The sequence below is a fragment of the Pongo abelii genome, chromosome 1, assembly GCF_028885655.2.
Source record: "Pongo abelii isolate AG06213 chromosome 1, NHGRI_mPonAbe1-v2.0_pri, whole genome shotgun sequence".
In the NCBI taxonomy this organism is placed as follows: Eukaryota; Metazoa; Chordata; class Mammalia; order Primates; family Hominidae; genus Pongo; species Pongo abelii.
This window is the reverse complement of record NC_071985.2, coordinates 211,102,626-211,116,860: the sequence shown is the minus strand read 5'-3', so window position 1 is coordinate 211,116,860 and position 14,235 is coordinate 211,102,626. Positions and strand designations below refer to the sequence as shown.

The 14,235-nt window shown below is 39.9% G+C and overlaps 1 protein-coding gene across 1 annotated transcript in view; it reads left to right on the top strand.

Moving 5' to 3' along the window:
- Positions 1-14,235, top strand: part of ZBTB40 (zinc finger and BTB domain containing 40) — a 79,386-nt gene that overhangs the window by 24,997 nt on the left and 40,154 nt on the right. Inside the window, exon 2 of the mRNA XM_002811325.5 lies at positions 13,163-13,927. Coding sequence (XP_002811371.3) covers positions 13,231-13,927 — 697 coding nt within the window. The 5' untranslated portion in view covers positions 13,163-13,230. The remainder of the gene's footprint in view (positions 1-13,162; positions 13,928-14,235) is intronic.

The following is a 14,235-nucleotide window of genomic DNA, read 5'->3' as shown; positions in this document are numbered from 1 at the left end:
CTTCTATACCTAAGTCTACAGGACTTCGAGATTCCAACATGCAGTGTTCCACTATGCTTTCTTACCTCCGGAAAGCACCCTTTCACCACATGACATCTAGTGCTATATTCTGTCTCCTCCATTTACTTCCTTGCAAAGAAAGTTAGGCAGAAACAGTAAAACATATATTAGAGACTTTTACATTTCAGTTGTGACATGAGCAAAATATAGTTTAGCCTCTATAGTGTATTTCCATAGCCCCCAAATCACTAATGTATCCCTCATGATTATATATATTTATTTAATAACAGAATTGTGTTCCTGAAAGTGGTATGTACAAATTCTAGTTTAATTGTTTATTTACAGATAAATACTTAAGCTATCAAGTCAGATGGCTAGTTTCAAAACTGTTTAATGAAGATGATTTCATAGCCTTTCTCAGTACCAATAATAAGAGCTAACACATACAGTGCTTACAATATGCTAGGCACTGTTTTAAGTGTAAATACACCCACACACTAATAAGCAACATAGAGCTGGCTTTTAAGAAATACAGTCTTGGGAGGCCAAGGCAGGCAGATAACGAGGTCAAGAGATCGAGACCATCCTGGCCAACATGGTGAAACCCCATCTCTACTAAAGATACAAAAGATTAGCTGGGCATGGTGGCACGCGCCTGTAGTCCCAGCTACTCGGGAAGCTGAGGCAGGAAGACAGCTTGAACCCGGGAAGCGGAGGTTGCAGTGAGCTGAGATCGCGCCACTGCACTCCAGCCTGGTGACAGAGCGAGACTCCGTCCCAAAAAAAAAAAAAAAAAAAAAAGAAATACAAACAGAGGATCTCTGCCTTTTAACAAGAGACTTTAATATTTATTTATTGTGGTGAGTAATATATTTGGACTTATTTCTACCATCTTAATTAGCTTTCTTTCTTTTCTTTTTTTTTGAGACGGAATCTTGCTCTGTCGCCCAGGTTGGAGTGCAGTGGCATGATCTTGGCTCACTGCAACCTCCGCCTCCCAGGTTCAAGCGATTCTCCTGCCTCAGCCTCCCGAGTAGCTGGGACTAGAGGTGCCTGCCACCACGCCCAACTAATTTTTATATTTTTAGTAGAGATGGGGTTTCACCATGTTGGCCAGGCTGGTCTCAAACTTCTGATCTCAAGTGATCCTCCTGCCTCAGCCTCCCAAAGTGCTGGGATTACAGGCGTGAGCCACCGTGCCCAGCCATCTTAATTTGTTTTCTGTTTACCATACTTTTCTTGCCTTCCTTCTTCCCCTTTCCCACCTACTACTGGATTAATCACATTTTGTTTATTCTCTTTTATACCTCCTGTTTGTAAATATTCAGCTTCTATTCCCTTATATCCTTGTACATAAACGTACATTGTTTACTTAACAGAGGCTAAAGGTGTTATTTTGTCGTCCTTGACTCTTAGAACACCCTAACTTTAGTTTCTCTCACTTTTTGTGTTGTTGTTGATTTTTAATTTCAGAGAGACAGTGGATTACAGTGTTTAACAGTACAGAACTCTGTGTCAGACTGCCCAATTTTGAACCCCACACTGCCACATACTAGCTGTGTGGCCCTGAGTGAGTTATGTAACCTCTCTGTGCTATAATTTTCTTTTTTTTTTTTTTTTGAGACGGAGTCTCGCTCTGTCGCTCAGGCTGGAGTGCAGTGGCGTGATCTTGGTTCACTGCAAGCTCCACCTCCCGGGTTCACGCCTTTCTCCTGTCTCAGCCTCCTGAGTAGCTGGGACTACAGGCGCTCGTCCCCACGCCCGGCTAATTTTTTATATTTTTAGTAGAGACAGGGTTTCACCATGTTAGCCAGGATGGTCTTGATCTCCTGACCTCGTTTCCGCCCAACTCGGCCTCCCAAAGTGCTGGGATTAAGGCGTGAGCCACCGTGCCCGGCTCTGTGCTATAATTTTCTTACCTATTAAATGGAGATGATGAGTACCCACTACATAGGGTTGTTGGAAGGATTAAATGAGTTAATATACGCAAAACATTTAGAACAGTGCCCGGCACATAGTAAGCACTCAGTATGTGGTAGCTACTATAATTGTCATTATTCTACTTTGTTTTTAATCTCCCCTTCCCATACTCATTTTTAGATGTTGGTGCATTTAAAATATATTAACATATTAAGTAATTTTTAAATTGAGATATAATTAACATACAATAATCTTAAGTGTTCTATTTGAAGAGTTTTGACAAATATCTATTCTTGTAACCATGACCCAAAATAAGATGTAGAACATTTTTCCATTCTCCTGGAAAGTTTCTTGGTGTCTCTTTACATTTAATGTTTTTACTACTCACATCACCTCTAGAACCACTGTCTGATTTTTATCATGGTAGATTAGTTTTGCCTGTATTTCTACTTTCTATAAGTTGGATCATATAGTATGTACTCTTTTGTTTCTGGCTTCTTTGACATAACATATTTTTAAAATTTTATCCATGTTCTTGGATGTATAACAGTCCAGTCTTCATTATAAGAAATTGCCAATCTGTTCTTCAAGTAGGTGTACCATTTTACACTTCCACCAACAGTGTATGAAAGTTCTGGTCACTCAACGTTCTCACCAACATTTGGTGTTATCAGTCTTTCTGATTTTAATTATTTTAGTGGAGATGATGTTTAATAATTCTTTTGCTTGCTGCTTGCTGTCTTTTTCTTAGCATATTTATCCCTTCTTTCTGGTTCAGTTTCCTTCTTATAGTAATTCTTTCAGTGACAGTCTCTGAGTCTTTTATGTTTGTTTATAAAGTCAGCCTGACCTGATAGTTTATCATATAGATACTTGGTTGATTGGTGTTTTCCTTAATATTTGAAAACTGTTGCTCCATTTTCTTTTTACATCTATTACTATTAATGAGAAGTCTGTATCAGCCTAGTTGTCATTCTTTTGTAAGTGATGCATTTTCTCTTGGTTTGCTTAAATTTCTTTTTCTGTGTTGATATTTTGAAGCTTTTATTCTTAAAACTCATTCTTTAATTCTAGAAAATTCCTAGATATGTCTTCAAATTGCTTCTCCCACATGTTCTCCATTGTCTCCAGCTGGAACACCTATTAGATACATGTTTGGCTCTCATTTATCTTCTATGTCCCTTAACCTCTTTTTCATATTTTCTTTTTAACTACTACCTTCTAAGCAGTTTTCTCAGACTTTTCTTCCTAATCACACATTTTTTCTTTAGCTTCGTCTAATCTATTCATCCATTGATGGATTTCAGTGACTTAATTTTGTAGTCCTGTAAGTTCTTTGTTTTTTTTTTGGGACAGAGTCTCACTCTGTCGCTGAGGCTGGAGTGCAGTAGCACCGTGTCAGCTCACTGCAACCTCCGTCTCCTGGGTTCAAGCAATTCTCCTGCCTCAGCCTCCTGAGTAGCTGGGATTACAGGCACCCCCCACCACACCGACTAGTTTTTATATTTTTAGTAGAGACGGGGTTTCACCATGTTGGCTGGCTGGTCTCGAACTCCTGACCTCGAGTGATCCACCTGCCTCGGCCTCCCAAAGTGCTGGGATTACAGGCGTGAGTCACTGCACCCAGCCAGGAATTTCTTATATATTCTAGATATCAATTCCTTGTTGCCTTTAAACTTTGCAAATATCTGCCATTTCTGTCATTTGTCCATCTGTCTCTAGTATCCTTTGACAGAAACCTTTAATACCTATACGGTCAAATTTATTTTCTTTTTTCAGCTTTTGGGGCATTATTTCAGAAGTCTTTGCCTTACCTGTTTCAAAGGTCCCCTCTGACATTTTCTACTGTTAGCTTTTATAGATTTACTTTTCACGTCCAGGTCTTCCTCATGTGGTTTGTAATTATGAGCTTCTTTTCTGTGTGGTTGTTTTTTTTTTTTTTTTTTTTTTTTGGTATTTTTAGCAGAGACGGGGTTTCATCATGTTAGCCAGGATGGTCTCGATCTCCTAACCTCGTGATCTGCCCTCCTTGGCCTCCCAAAGTGCTGGGATTACAGGCGTGAGCCACTGCGCCCTGCCCTTTTCTGTGTTTTTCTTTTTCTCTATGTGAGTCCCTGTGTTCTTTCTGCTGCATGCTAGAGACCAGTTTTTATGTGAATTTCTTGACTTGAGATTCCTGTATGATACAGAGTATAAATTTGGATGCTGTACCTCTGTATGGCATAGGCATGCATTTTACCTTTTTTCCTGCTGATGGCCTAGATAATAAGCAACTTTTATTGCTGTTTCCCTGAGCCACTGAGCAGATTTTTGAGACTGCATATCAAGGAAGGATCGGCATTTGAGGCTCAGGGCTTTATGCAAGGGTCTCAGTGCTAACTCCCCACCTTCTACCTGCCTGAAGCTACATTTGCAGTCTCCACGTGAGTATTAATGCTTCTTCCTCGCAGTTTAGGGCCTGTACAGGAGTTTGAAACCCCTGTGGCCCACCATGGTCTCAATTCCCACTTACTGTTCTAGCTTTGATTTTGATGTTTCTTTCATCTCAGGTACCTAGGGATTTCTTTTCTTTAATTTTTTTTCAAGCCTATGTATTTTAAAAGCATTTTTATGTTTTATCCAGCATTTCTGTGTGTTTATAGTGGGAGAAAAAGAGCCATTTACTTCAGCTCAGTGTGCCGTTTTGCCAGAAGTCTGTTTTTTAATTATTATTGCATTAATCTCAGTAAATTTTCAATTTTAGACATTGCCAACTTAGATTCATTATGTAGCCATTGACCACCCTTGAATGTTTTAGGCCTTAACGGTTCCCATTTTCCTTTCATTGCTCAAGCTTATAATCATCTTTTTAGTATCTATATATTGGTAAGCCAGATAATTAGGTTCAGTTTTCTTTTTAACCTTGCCCAGTTGCTCATTCTGCTGAAGTTTTTCTTTTTCTCTTCTTATTTAGTTGTTCACAAAAACATTAAATAGCTCTGACCACATAATGCTCGAAATATCTCCCTCTGCATCTTGGGTGAATCTTCTCTTGTTTAATCTGATGTGGGTACCCTCCCCAGAAACTTAAAAGCAACCTTTTAAGTTTGAGTCTATCCCGAAAATATAATTCCAGTCACTTGTTTCTTACTAATAAGAATGTTTAAAAAGATCTAATGTATGTCCAGGTAAGTCTTTTGGTTTACAGTAATCCATAAGACTTATGTCTTGTTTTGCCCAAAAAAAAAAAAAAAATCACATTACATTGGTGTAATTTTTTTCTTAGAAAAACCTCATCAGTGCCTGTTTGTGGTCTTTTGTTATTTGCAAATTGAATTCTTGTTCAGATTTTCTCAAATATTAATTTAAAATTTTAAAAAATGTTTTTCTAGTTTTAAATCTTAGGGAATTTTCCCCCCTCTTTCCATAAAACACCAAGAGATAAAAATTCCAGTCTCCTACTAGAGCTACTTCTATTAGATAAAAGCCACTTACCTCCTAGGACTGTTCTTCATTTGTTTAAAAATATATGTGCATTTTTATAATATAGATTAAAACAGACTATATTCAAAAAGTAGGGGTAGACATTCTTAAAGATTTTCTTTGAGCAAGCTGAAAACAATCATATGAATTCATGAATGCCCAACAATATTAGGTACATGGTATAGAAGGGGCTTGGGGTAGTTAGAACTGAAACATTTATATTTATTTCAGCAAATCTTTATTTTAATTAATAAACTATTTTTTAGAGCAGTTTGAGGTACATGCAAAATTAAGCGGAAATTACAGAGGGTTTGCAGATCCCTCCCCACTCCCATTCTTCACACATGCACAACCTGTCCCACCATCCATGTCTCACACCATATTGGTACATTTCTTATAATTGATGAACCTACATTGACACATCATGCTTACCCGGAGTCCATAGTTTACATCAGGGTTCACTGTTGGTGTTGTGCATTCTGTGGGTTTTGACAAATGTATAATGACCTATATTTGCCATTGTAGATTCATGAAGAATAATTTCACTGCCCTAAAAATCCTCTGTGCTTTGCTTATTCATCCCTCCCTCTCCTCTAACCCCTGGCAATCACTGGTCTTTTTTACTATCTATATATTTACCTTTTCCAGAACGTCATATATTTGGAATTATAAAGTATGTAGCATTTTCAGACTGACTTCTTTCACTTAGAAATATGCATTTAAGGCCGGGCGCGGTGGCTCACGCCTGTAATCTGTAATCCCAGCACTTTGGGAGGCCAAGGCAGGTGGATCACGAGGTCAGGAGATCAAGACCATCCTGGCTAACACAGTGAAACCCCGTCTCTACTAAAAATACAAAAAAATTAGGCGGGCATGGTGGCGGGCGCCTGTAGTCCTAGCTACTCGGGAGGCTGAGGCAGGAGAATGGTGTGAACCCGGGAGGCGGAGCTTGCAGTGAGCCGAGATCACGCCACTGCACTCCAGCCCGGGCGACAGAGCGGGACTCCGTCTCAAAAAAAAAAAAAGAAATATGCATTTAAGTTTCCTCCCTGTCTTTTCATGGCTTTATATCTCATATCTTTTTAGCACTGAATAATAGTCCATTGTCTGGATGTACCACAGTTTATTCATTATATCTACTTCTTGGTTGCTTCCAAATTTTGGCAATTATGAATAAAGCTGCTTTATAAGCATCGTGTGTAGGCTTTTGTGTGGCCATAAGTCTTCAACCCCTTTGGGTAATTACCAAGAAATGTGATTACTGGATCATGTGGCAAGAGTATGTTTGGTTTTGTAAGAAACTGTTAACTGTAGAATGTCTGTACTATTTTGCATTCCTACCAGCATTGAATGAAAGTTCCTGTTTCTCTACATCCTCGTCAGCATTTAGTATTGCCAGTGTTTTGGATTTTGGTCATTCTGATAGGTGTGTGATGGTATCTTGTTGTTTTAATTTGCAATTCTCTAAAGACATACCATGTACAACATCTTTTCGTATGCTTATTTGTCATCTGCATATCTTCTTTGATGAGGTGTCTGTTCAGGTCTTTTGCTATTTTTTAATTGGGTTGTTTGTTTTCTTATTGTTGAGTTTTGAGAGTTCTTTGTGTATTTTGGATAGTAGTCTTTTATCAGATGTGTCTTTTGCAAATATTTTCTCCCAGTCTGTGGCTTGTCTTTTCATTCTTTTGACATTGTCTTTCATGGAGCAAAATTTATTTCTGTCATGGATTGTGCCTTTGGTGTTGTACCTAAAAAGACTGCCATAGCCGAAGTCAACTAAGTTTTCTCCTATGTTAACTTCTAGGAATTATAATTTTGTATTTTACATATAGGTCTCTGATGTATTTTAAATTAATTTTTGTGAAGGGTGTAAGGTCTATGTCTAGATTCATTTTTTTGTATGTGAATGTCCAGTTGGTTCCAGCATCACTTGTTGAAAAGATACTCTTTGCTTCATTTTAGTGCCTTTGCTCCTTTGTCAAAGATGAATTGACTATATTTGTGTGTGTCTGTTTCTGGGCTTTCTGTTCTGTTCCACTGATCTACTTGTCTATTCTTTCACCAATACCACATTGTCTTCATTATTGTAGCTTTAAAATAGTAAATGTTGAAGTCAGTATCAGTCCTCCAACTTCAGTCTTCTCCTTCAATATTGAGTTAGCTATTTTGGTCATGGTGAAGATCTGAGTCTCTGAAAATACTGAATATTTCTATCTAACAACATGGGATATCTCTCCATTTTTTAAGTTCTTTGATATCTTTCATCAGAGTTTTGTTGTTTTCTTCATATAGATCTTGTACATATTTTGTTAGATTTATACCTAAGTATTTCTCTTTTTGGGGTGCTAGTGTAAATGGTAAAGTTTTTAATTTCAAATTCTACCTTATTGCTGGTATATAGGAAAACAATTGGCTTTTGTATGTTAACCTTATGTCTTACAACTTTGCTACAATCTCTTATTAGTTCCAGGAGGTTTTTTGTCATTTCTCTCTAATTTTCTGTAAAGACAATCATGTAGTCTGCAAACAAAGACAGTTTTAACTTCCTTCCCAATCAGTATACCTTATATTTCCTTTTCTTGTCTTGTTGCATTAGCTAGGACTTCCAGTACAGTGTTTAAGATCAGTGGTGAACTGGGATATCCCAGCCTTGTTTATAATCCCAGACTTTGACTTTCTCACCATTATGAATGATGTCAGCTGTAGGTTTTTTGTAGACGTTCTTTATGAAGTTGCGGCAGTTCCCCTCTATTTCTAGTTTGTTGGAGTTTTTATCATGAATGGGCATTGGATTTCTGCCAGATGCTTTTTCTGCATCTTTCTGTTGACATGTTCACGTGGTTTTTCTTCTTTAGCCTGTTGATGCGATGGATTACATTAATTGATTTTGAATGTTGAACCAGCCTTGCATACCTGTGAGAAGTCCCATTTGGCTATGATGTATAATTCTCTTTAGGCATTGTTAGAGTCAAGTTGCTAATATTTTGTTGAGGATTTTTGCATCTATCTTCACGAGAGATACTGGTCTGTGGTTTTCTTTTCTTGTAATGTCTCTGTGTGGTTTTGGTAGAAGGTTAATGTTGGCCTCAAAGAATGAGTTGGGAAATATTCCCTCTGCTTCTGTCTTCTGGAAGAGTTTGTAGAGAATTGGTATAATTTCTTTCTTAAATATTGGGTGGAACTCATTAGTGAACACATCTGGGCCTGCTGCTTCCACTTTGGGGAGGTTATTATTGATTCACCTTCTTTAATAGATATAGGCCTATTCAGATAGTCTGTTGCTGTGTGTGTGAGTTTTGACAGATGGCATCGTTCAAGGAATTGGATCATTTTATTTAGGTTATATTTGTGGACATTCATAAATTACCTTATATTTTTAATGTATATGGGGTACACAGTGATACTGATAATAATAAATTGTATTGTCTATTTTTTTTCTTTGTTACCATGGCCATCTTTGATTTTCTGACATTTGAAAACTATATGCCTAGGCTTAATGTCCTGAGTTTCCTGGATCTGCGATGTGGTGTCTGTCATTAATTTGGGGAAATTCTCAGTCATTATTGCATCAAATATTGCTGCTTTTCTCTCTTCCCCTTCTGGTGTCCCCATTTTGCATTAGTTATTTCTTTTCTAGTCTTCCCACTGTTAGATATTCTGTTCTGTTTTTTCTTTTTTACTTTGCTTTTTTGTTTTGGATTGTTACATCTTCAAGCTAAGAGATTCTTTCCTCAGTCGTGTCCAGTCTACTAATGAGCTCATCAAAGGCAGTCTTCATTTCTGTTATGGTGTTTTTTATCTCTAGCATTTCTTTTTGATTCTTTCTTAGAATTTCCATTTCTCTGCTTACATTATCCATCTATTCTTACATGTTTTGTACTTTTTTCCATTAAAGCCCCTGGCTATTTAATCATAGTCTTAAAAAAAAAAAAATCCTGGTGTGCTAATTCGGACATTCTTGCTATATCTGAGTCTGGTTTTGAAGTTTGCTCTGTCTCTCCAAACTGTTTTTGGGTTTTGTCTGTTTGTTTGCCTTTTAGTATGCCTTGTAATTTTTTTGTTGAAAGGTGGACATGATGTACTGCATAAAAGGAACTGCTATAGCTAGGCCTTTAGTGATGGTGCAGGGGAGGAGAAGATTTCTGTAGTCCTGGGATTCGGTCTCAATCTTTTGGTGAGCTTGTGCCCCTGGGCTGTGAACTTCCCACGTACTCTCAGGGTTTTTTGCTCCTTAGATGGTACAGGATAGCTGGAGGGAGCTGGAGTTGGGTATTTGTTTTTCTCCAGGTAGGTTAGGCTCTGAGAAAACTAGCCAGTTAGGCTCTTGTGAAATAGTTTTCTTGAAGGCAGACCTTGTTAAAAACAGAGTGCTCTGGCAGATTTCAAAATGGCTCCTTTTCCCTCTCCTGCTGCTGGAAGCAAGAGGGGATTTTTCTTCACTATTCATTGTGAGGACTTGTTAGAGCTCTAGGAGGTAAAGCTCACAGAAGTGTTGGGGGGCCCCTGTGACTGAGTCCTCCCCCAGAATTTTTAACTCTCAGAGTTGTGAACACTGAGCCTCCAGTGATTCGATTGTGGTTCAAGTTTTCTTAACCTGGCACTTGTTCCTACAGAGGCTTTTGTTCATACGTTGTTTTTGTTTTGTTTTGTTTTTTGAGAGAGACTCCCTCTATTGCCCAGGCTGGAGTACAGTGGCGTGATCTGGGTTCACTGCAGCCTCTGCCTCCTAGGTTCAAGTTACTCTCCTGCCTCAGCCTCCTGAATAGCTGGGGTTCCAGGTGCCCGCCACCGTGCCTGGCTAATTTGTGTATTTTTAGTAGAGACGAGGTTTTGCCATGTTGACCAAGCTGGTCTCCAACTCCTGACCTCAAGTGATCCGCCCACCTCAGCCTCCCAAAGTGCTGGGATTACAAGCATGAGCCACTGTGCCTGGCTTGTGTTTTTTGTTCATTAAGTTGTGATTCTCTGTGTCTGCCTGTCTGTCTCTAATTTTAGGGACAGTGATTTGCCCTGTGACCTTTCTTTTCTGACGAATTAAAGAAGAGTTATTGATTTTTCAGTTTGTTTAGTTTGTTTGCTTTTAGGACGTGGTGACTTCTAAGCTCCTGACATGCCAGAATGGAAACTGGAACTCTGAAATATTTTTATTTATATTTTTATCTGTCAATTTCAGTGTCAGTAAATGTAGAAATGGTGGAGTGGAAAGAGAATCATCCGTAATCCTCCAACAAAAGCAATTACTGGTTTTTAGACATATATCTTTCCGCCCTTTTCTTAGCGTACTTTTTTCTTTTACAAGTGAGATTATATAATTTCCTCAAAGATCCTCAAAGATAAGATCCTCAAACCCAAAACTGAACTAGATGTCTCTTCCCCTAAACTGTCTGTTCTTGTATTATCTGGATCATCTTATCATCCACCCACTCACCAAGCCAGGAACCTGGGAATTGTTTCTCTCCGTCCTTCACATCCATTCAGTCCCTAAGTCATGACAGCTATACTTTCACAATGTTTTTTGGCTCTCTCCTATTACCAGTTCTCCTGCTTGAAGCCCTCATTTATTTTCTCCTGATCTCCTGCAATAATAGAGCCCATCTCCAGCATTATCCCCCTCAAATTCTGTACACATGTTACTTAGGCGGTATATTTAAAATGCATATCTGACCACATGACTTTGCTGCTTAAAGCCTTTCAAACGCCTCAATGGCTGCTCATTGCTTTTAGGATAACCTCCAAGCTCGTAAGCATGGCCTCTATATCCCTCTGTGACCAACACCCCTGCCTGCCTCTCCAGATTCATCTCTTAACACTCCTATTCCCTGCTTTCTGTTCCAGTAAAAATCTCAGTTCCTAATCCTCCTGCCTGCTACCACGGGATGTTTTCTTATCTGCATGCCTCATGCAGGCGTCCCTGCCAGGATTGCCTTTTCCTCCCATTCTTTTTACCTCATCTGTGCGTCCGTATCTTTTAAGACACAGGTCAGCTGTTATTCCCTCAAAGCTTTACTCTAACTCCTGGACTCTCCTATCCCCCAAACTGTGTTTGTGTGTACAAATCCATCATTATGTTGCCTTTTAGTTATTTATTCATTCTACCAAGTAATCAACAGTATTTGTGTTAAGCAGAATTTTAAGCACTGGGATACAGCAGGTGATAAAATTAAGTTCTTACCCTAATGGAGCTTACATTCTAGTGAAGGAAGATAGATAATAACAAATAAAAATATAGTATGTCAGTAGGCGATAAGTGCTATGCTGAAAAACAAAGCAGACTAAGGAGTGGGAGGTTCTGAGATTGGAGGGGAGGTTGCTTGTTGAAAAAACATGGTCGGGAAAGGCCTTACTGCTAACATGGCCTCTGAGCAAAGGGCTGGTAGAAATGAGCCAGCCAGCCAGGCACAGATATACTAAGCATGCTCAGCCCTGAGGCAGAGAATGCAGAGCATGCTTAGTATATTCCCAGGTCAGCAAGGAAGGCAGAGTTCTCAGAGCAGAACGGTGAGGGGAGAGTGAGTGGTAGAAGATGAGGTTAGGAGCCGATGACAGCCAGATCATGATTAAAGGCTTGCTAGGCCATTGTAAGAACTTTGACTTTTACTCTAAGACTGGAAGCCATTTAAGGCTTTTTGTGCAAAGAAGCAGCAAGATCTGGCTGTGTGTTAAGTAGACTGCTCCGCCTACTGGGTCGAAGATAGGATGAGGTAGGGGTAGCAGTAGGGGAGGATGGAGGCATGGAGGCTAATTAGGAGGTTGCTGCGGTAATCTAGGTAAGAGATGATGGCAGTTTGGACTGACTAGAGAGGAGCCAGTGAAGGAAATTAGCGGTTGGATTTTGGATATATTTTGAAGGGAGAGCCAACAGGATTTATAAAGGATTGGATATAGCGTATGAGAAAAAGCAAAAGTCAAGGATGACTTGGTTTTAGTCTGAAGAACTAGAAGGACAGAATTGCTGTGAGGTGGGAAAGTGGCAGGAGAGTTTTGGATATGTACGTTTCAGAAACCAGGTTCCAGTTGGAGATGTTGGGTACGTAGTTAGAAGTCTACATCAGGAGTTCAGAGGAACAGGCTGAGCCAGAGACATAAATCTGAAAGCTGTCAGCATTTAGATGATATTTCAAAGCTATGGAATCAGAAGAGAGGGAAGGTGAGAGGTGGGATGACTGGGTCCTCGAGCACTCCAAGCTTTAAAGGCTGCACTGACGCAGAGGACCCAACCAAGGCGACTGGGAAGGCATGGCCAGTGAGTGAGAAGGAGAACCAAGTGGAAAATGTATTTTCAGAGGAAGAGAATGATGACCTCCATCCATTGTTAGGGCTAGACTGAATAAGCCAAGGACATTGTACTGTAAGTCTCCGTCTACATATTTATCTCCTCTAGGTGGCTGAGAGCTCTTTGGGAGCAGGAATGGTAGCGTAGTTAGAGCTTTGAAGTCAGTGAGATGGCTGTTTTTCCTTAGGGTGATTCTCTTGGTCCTTCAAAGCTCCAATCTCATCTGTAAAATGGGGAGGAAATAATATCTTTTCCACTGAATCATTGTGAGAATCAAATGAGATCATCCATACGAAGCATTATGCACAGTCTCTTTCATATATTTAAACACATAATGATAATGATCATTATTGATTTAGTATACCTGGCATACTGTTCCTCCCTATTAAGCAACATTTGTTGGATGAATATGTGAAATGCCTTTCTGTTCATTCAGCATTTCATTCAAGGCCTTTCCCTGTGGTTTTTTGAAGTTTTAACCTGGTATTTTGTGGGTTTCTCTAGGGCCTGTCCTCCCAAAGCCGACTCTAGGAGAGGAGAGGAAGAGCAGTTCTTGGGGCAGAGTTGACGCAATGGAGCTCCCCAACTACAGCCAGCAGCTGTTGCAGCAGCTCTACACTCTGTGCAAGGAGCAGCAGTTCTGTGATTGCACCATCTCCATTGGTACCATTTACTTCAGGGCTCACAAGCTTGTCCTGGCTGCTGCCAGCCTCCTGTTCAAAACCCTGCTGGATAACACAGATACCATCTCCATCGATGCATCTGTGGTGAGCCCCGAGGAGTTTGCGCTCTTGTTGGAAGTGATGTACACGGGCAAACTACCTGTGGGCAAGCACAACTTCTCCAAAATCATCTCCTTAGCAGACAGTCTACAGATGTTTGATGTAGCTGTTAGCTGCAAAAGTCTTCTGACCAGCCTTGTAAACTGCTCTGTTCAGGGTCAGGTGGTAAGGGATGTCTCTGCGCCATCCTCAGAGACATTCAGAAAGGAACCAGAGAAGCCTCAAGTAGAAATCCTTTCATCTGAAGGTGCTGGAGAGCCTCATTCTTCCCCAGAACTTTCTGCCACTCCAGGGGGCCCTGTGAAAGCTGAGACTGAGGAAGCAGCCCATTCAGTTTCACAAGAGATGAGTGTGAATTCTCCCACAGCCCAGGAGAGCCAGAGGAATGCAGAAACCCCAGAGGAGACTCCTACTACAGCTGAAGCTTGTTCCCCCTCCCCTGCTGTGCAAACCTTTAGTGAGGCAAAGGAGACAAGTACAGAACCAGGTAACAGTCATTGTTTTATAATCCATCCTTCTGTTTTCAATGATCTTTATCAGTTTTAATGCTTGATTAATAAATTTATCAAAGACCACTGTTAGGTAGAAAACCAAAATTCAGTGCAGTACCGTACTGGGCCATTCTTCTTTCAAAAGTGCGTTTTTGAACGTTGAAAGTCCAAACATGAACTACAGAGCAGAAAAGCAGTATTGGAATAATGATATACCATTTCGATAATTATCTGTTTTGTTTTGTTTTGTTTTGTTTCTCTCGAGACGGAGTCTTGCTCTGTTGCCCAGGCTGAAGTGCAGTGG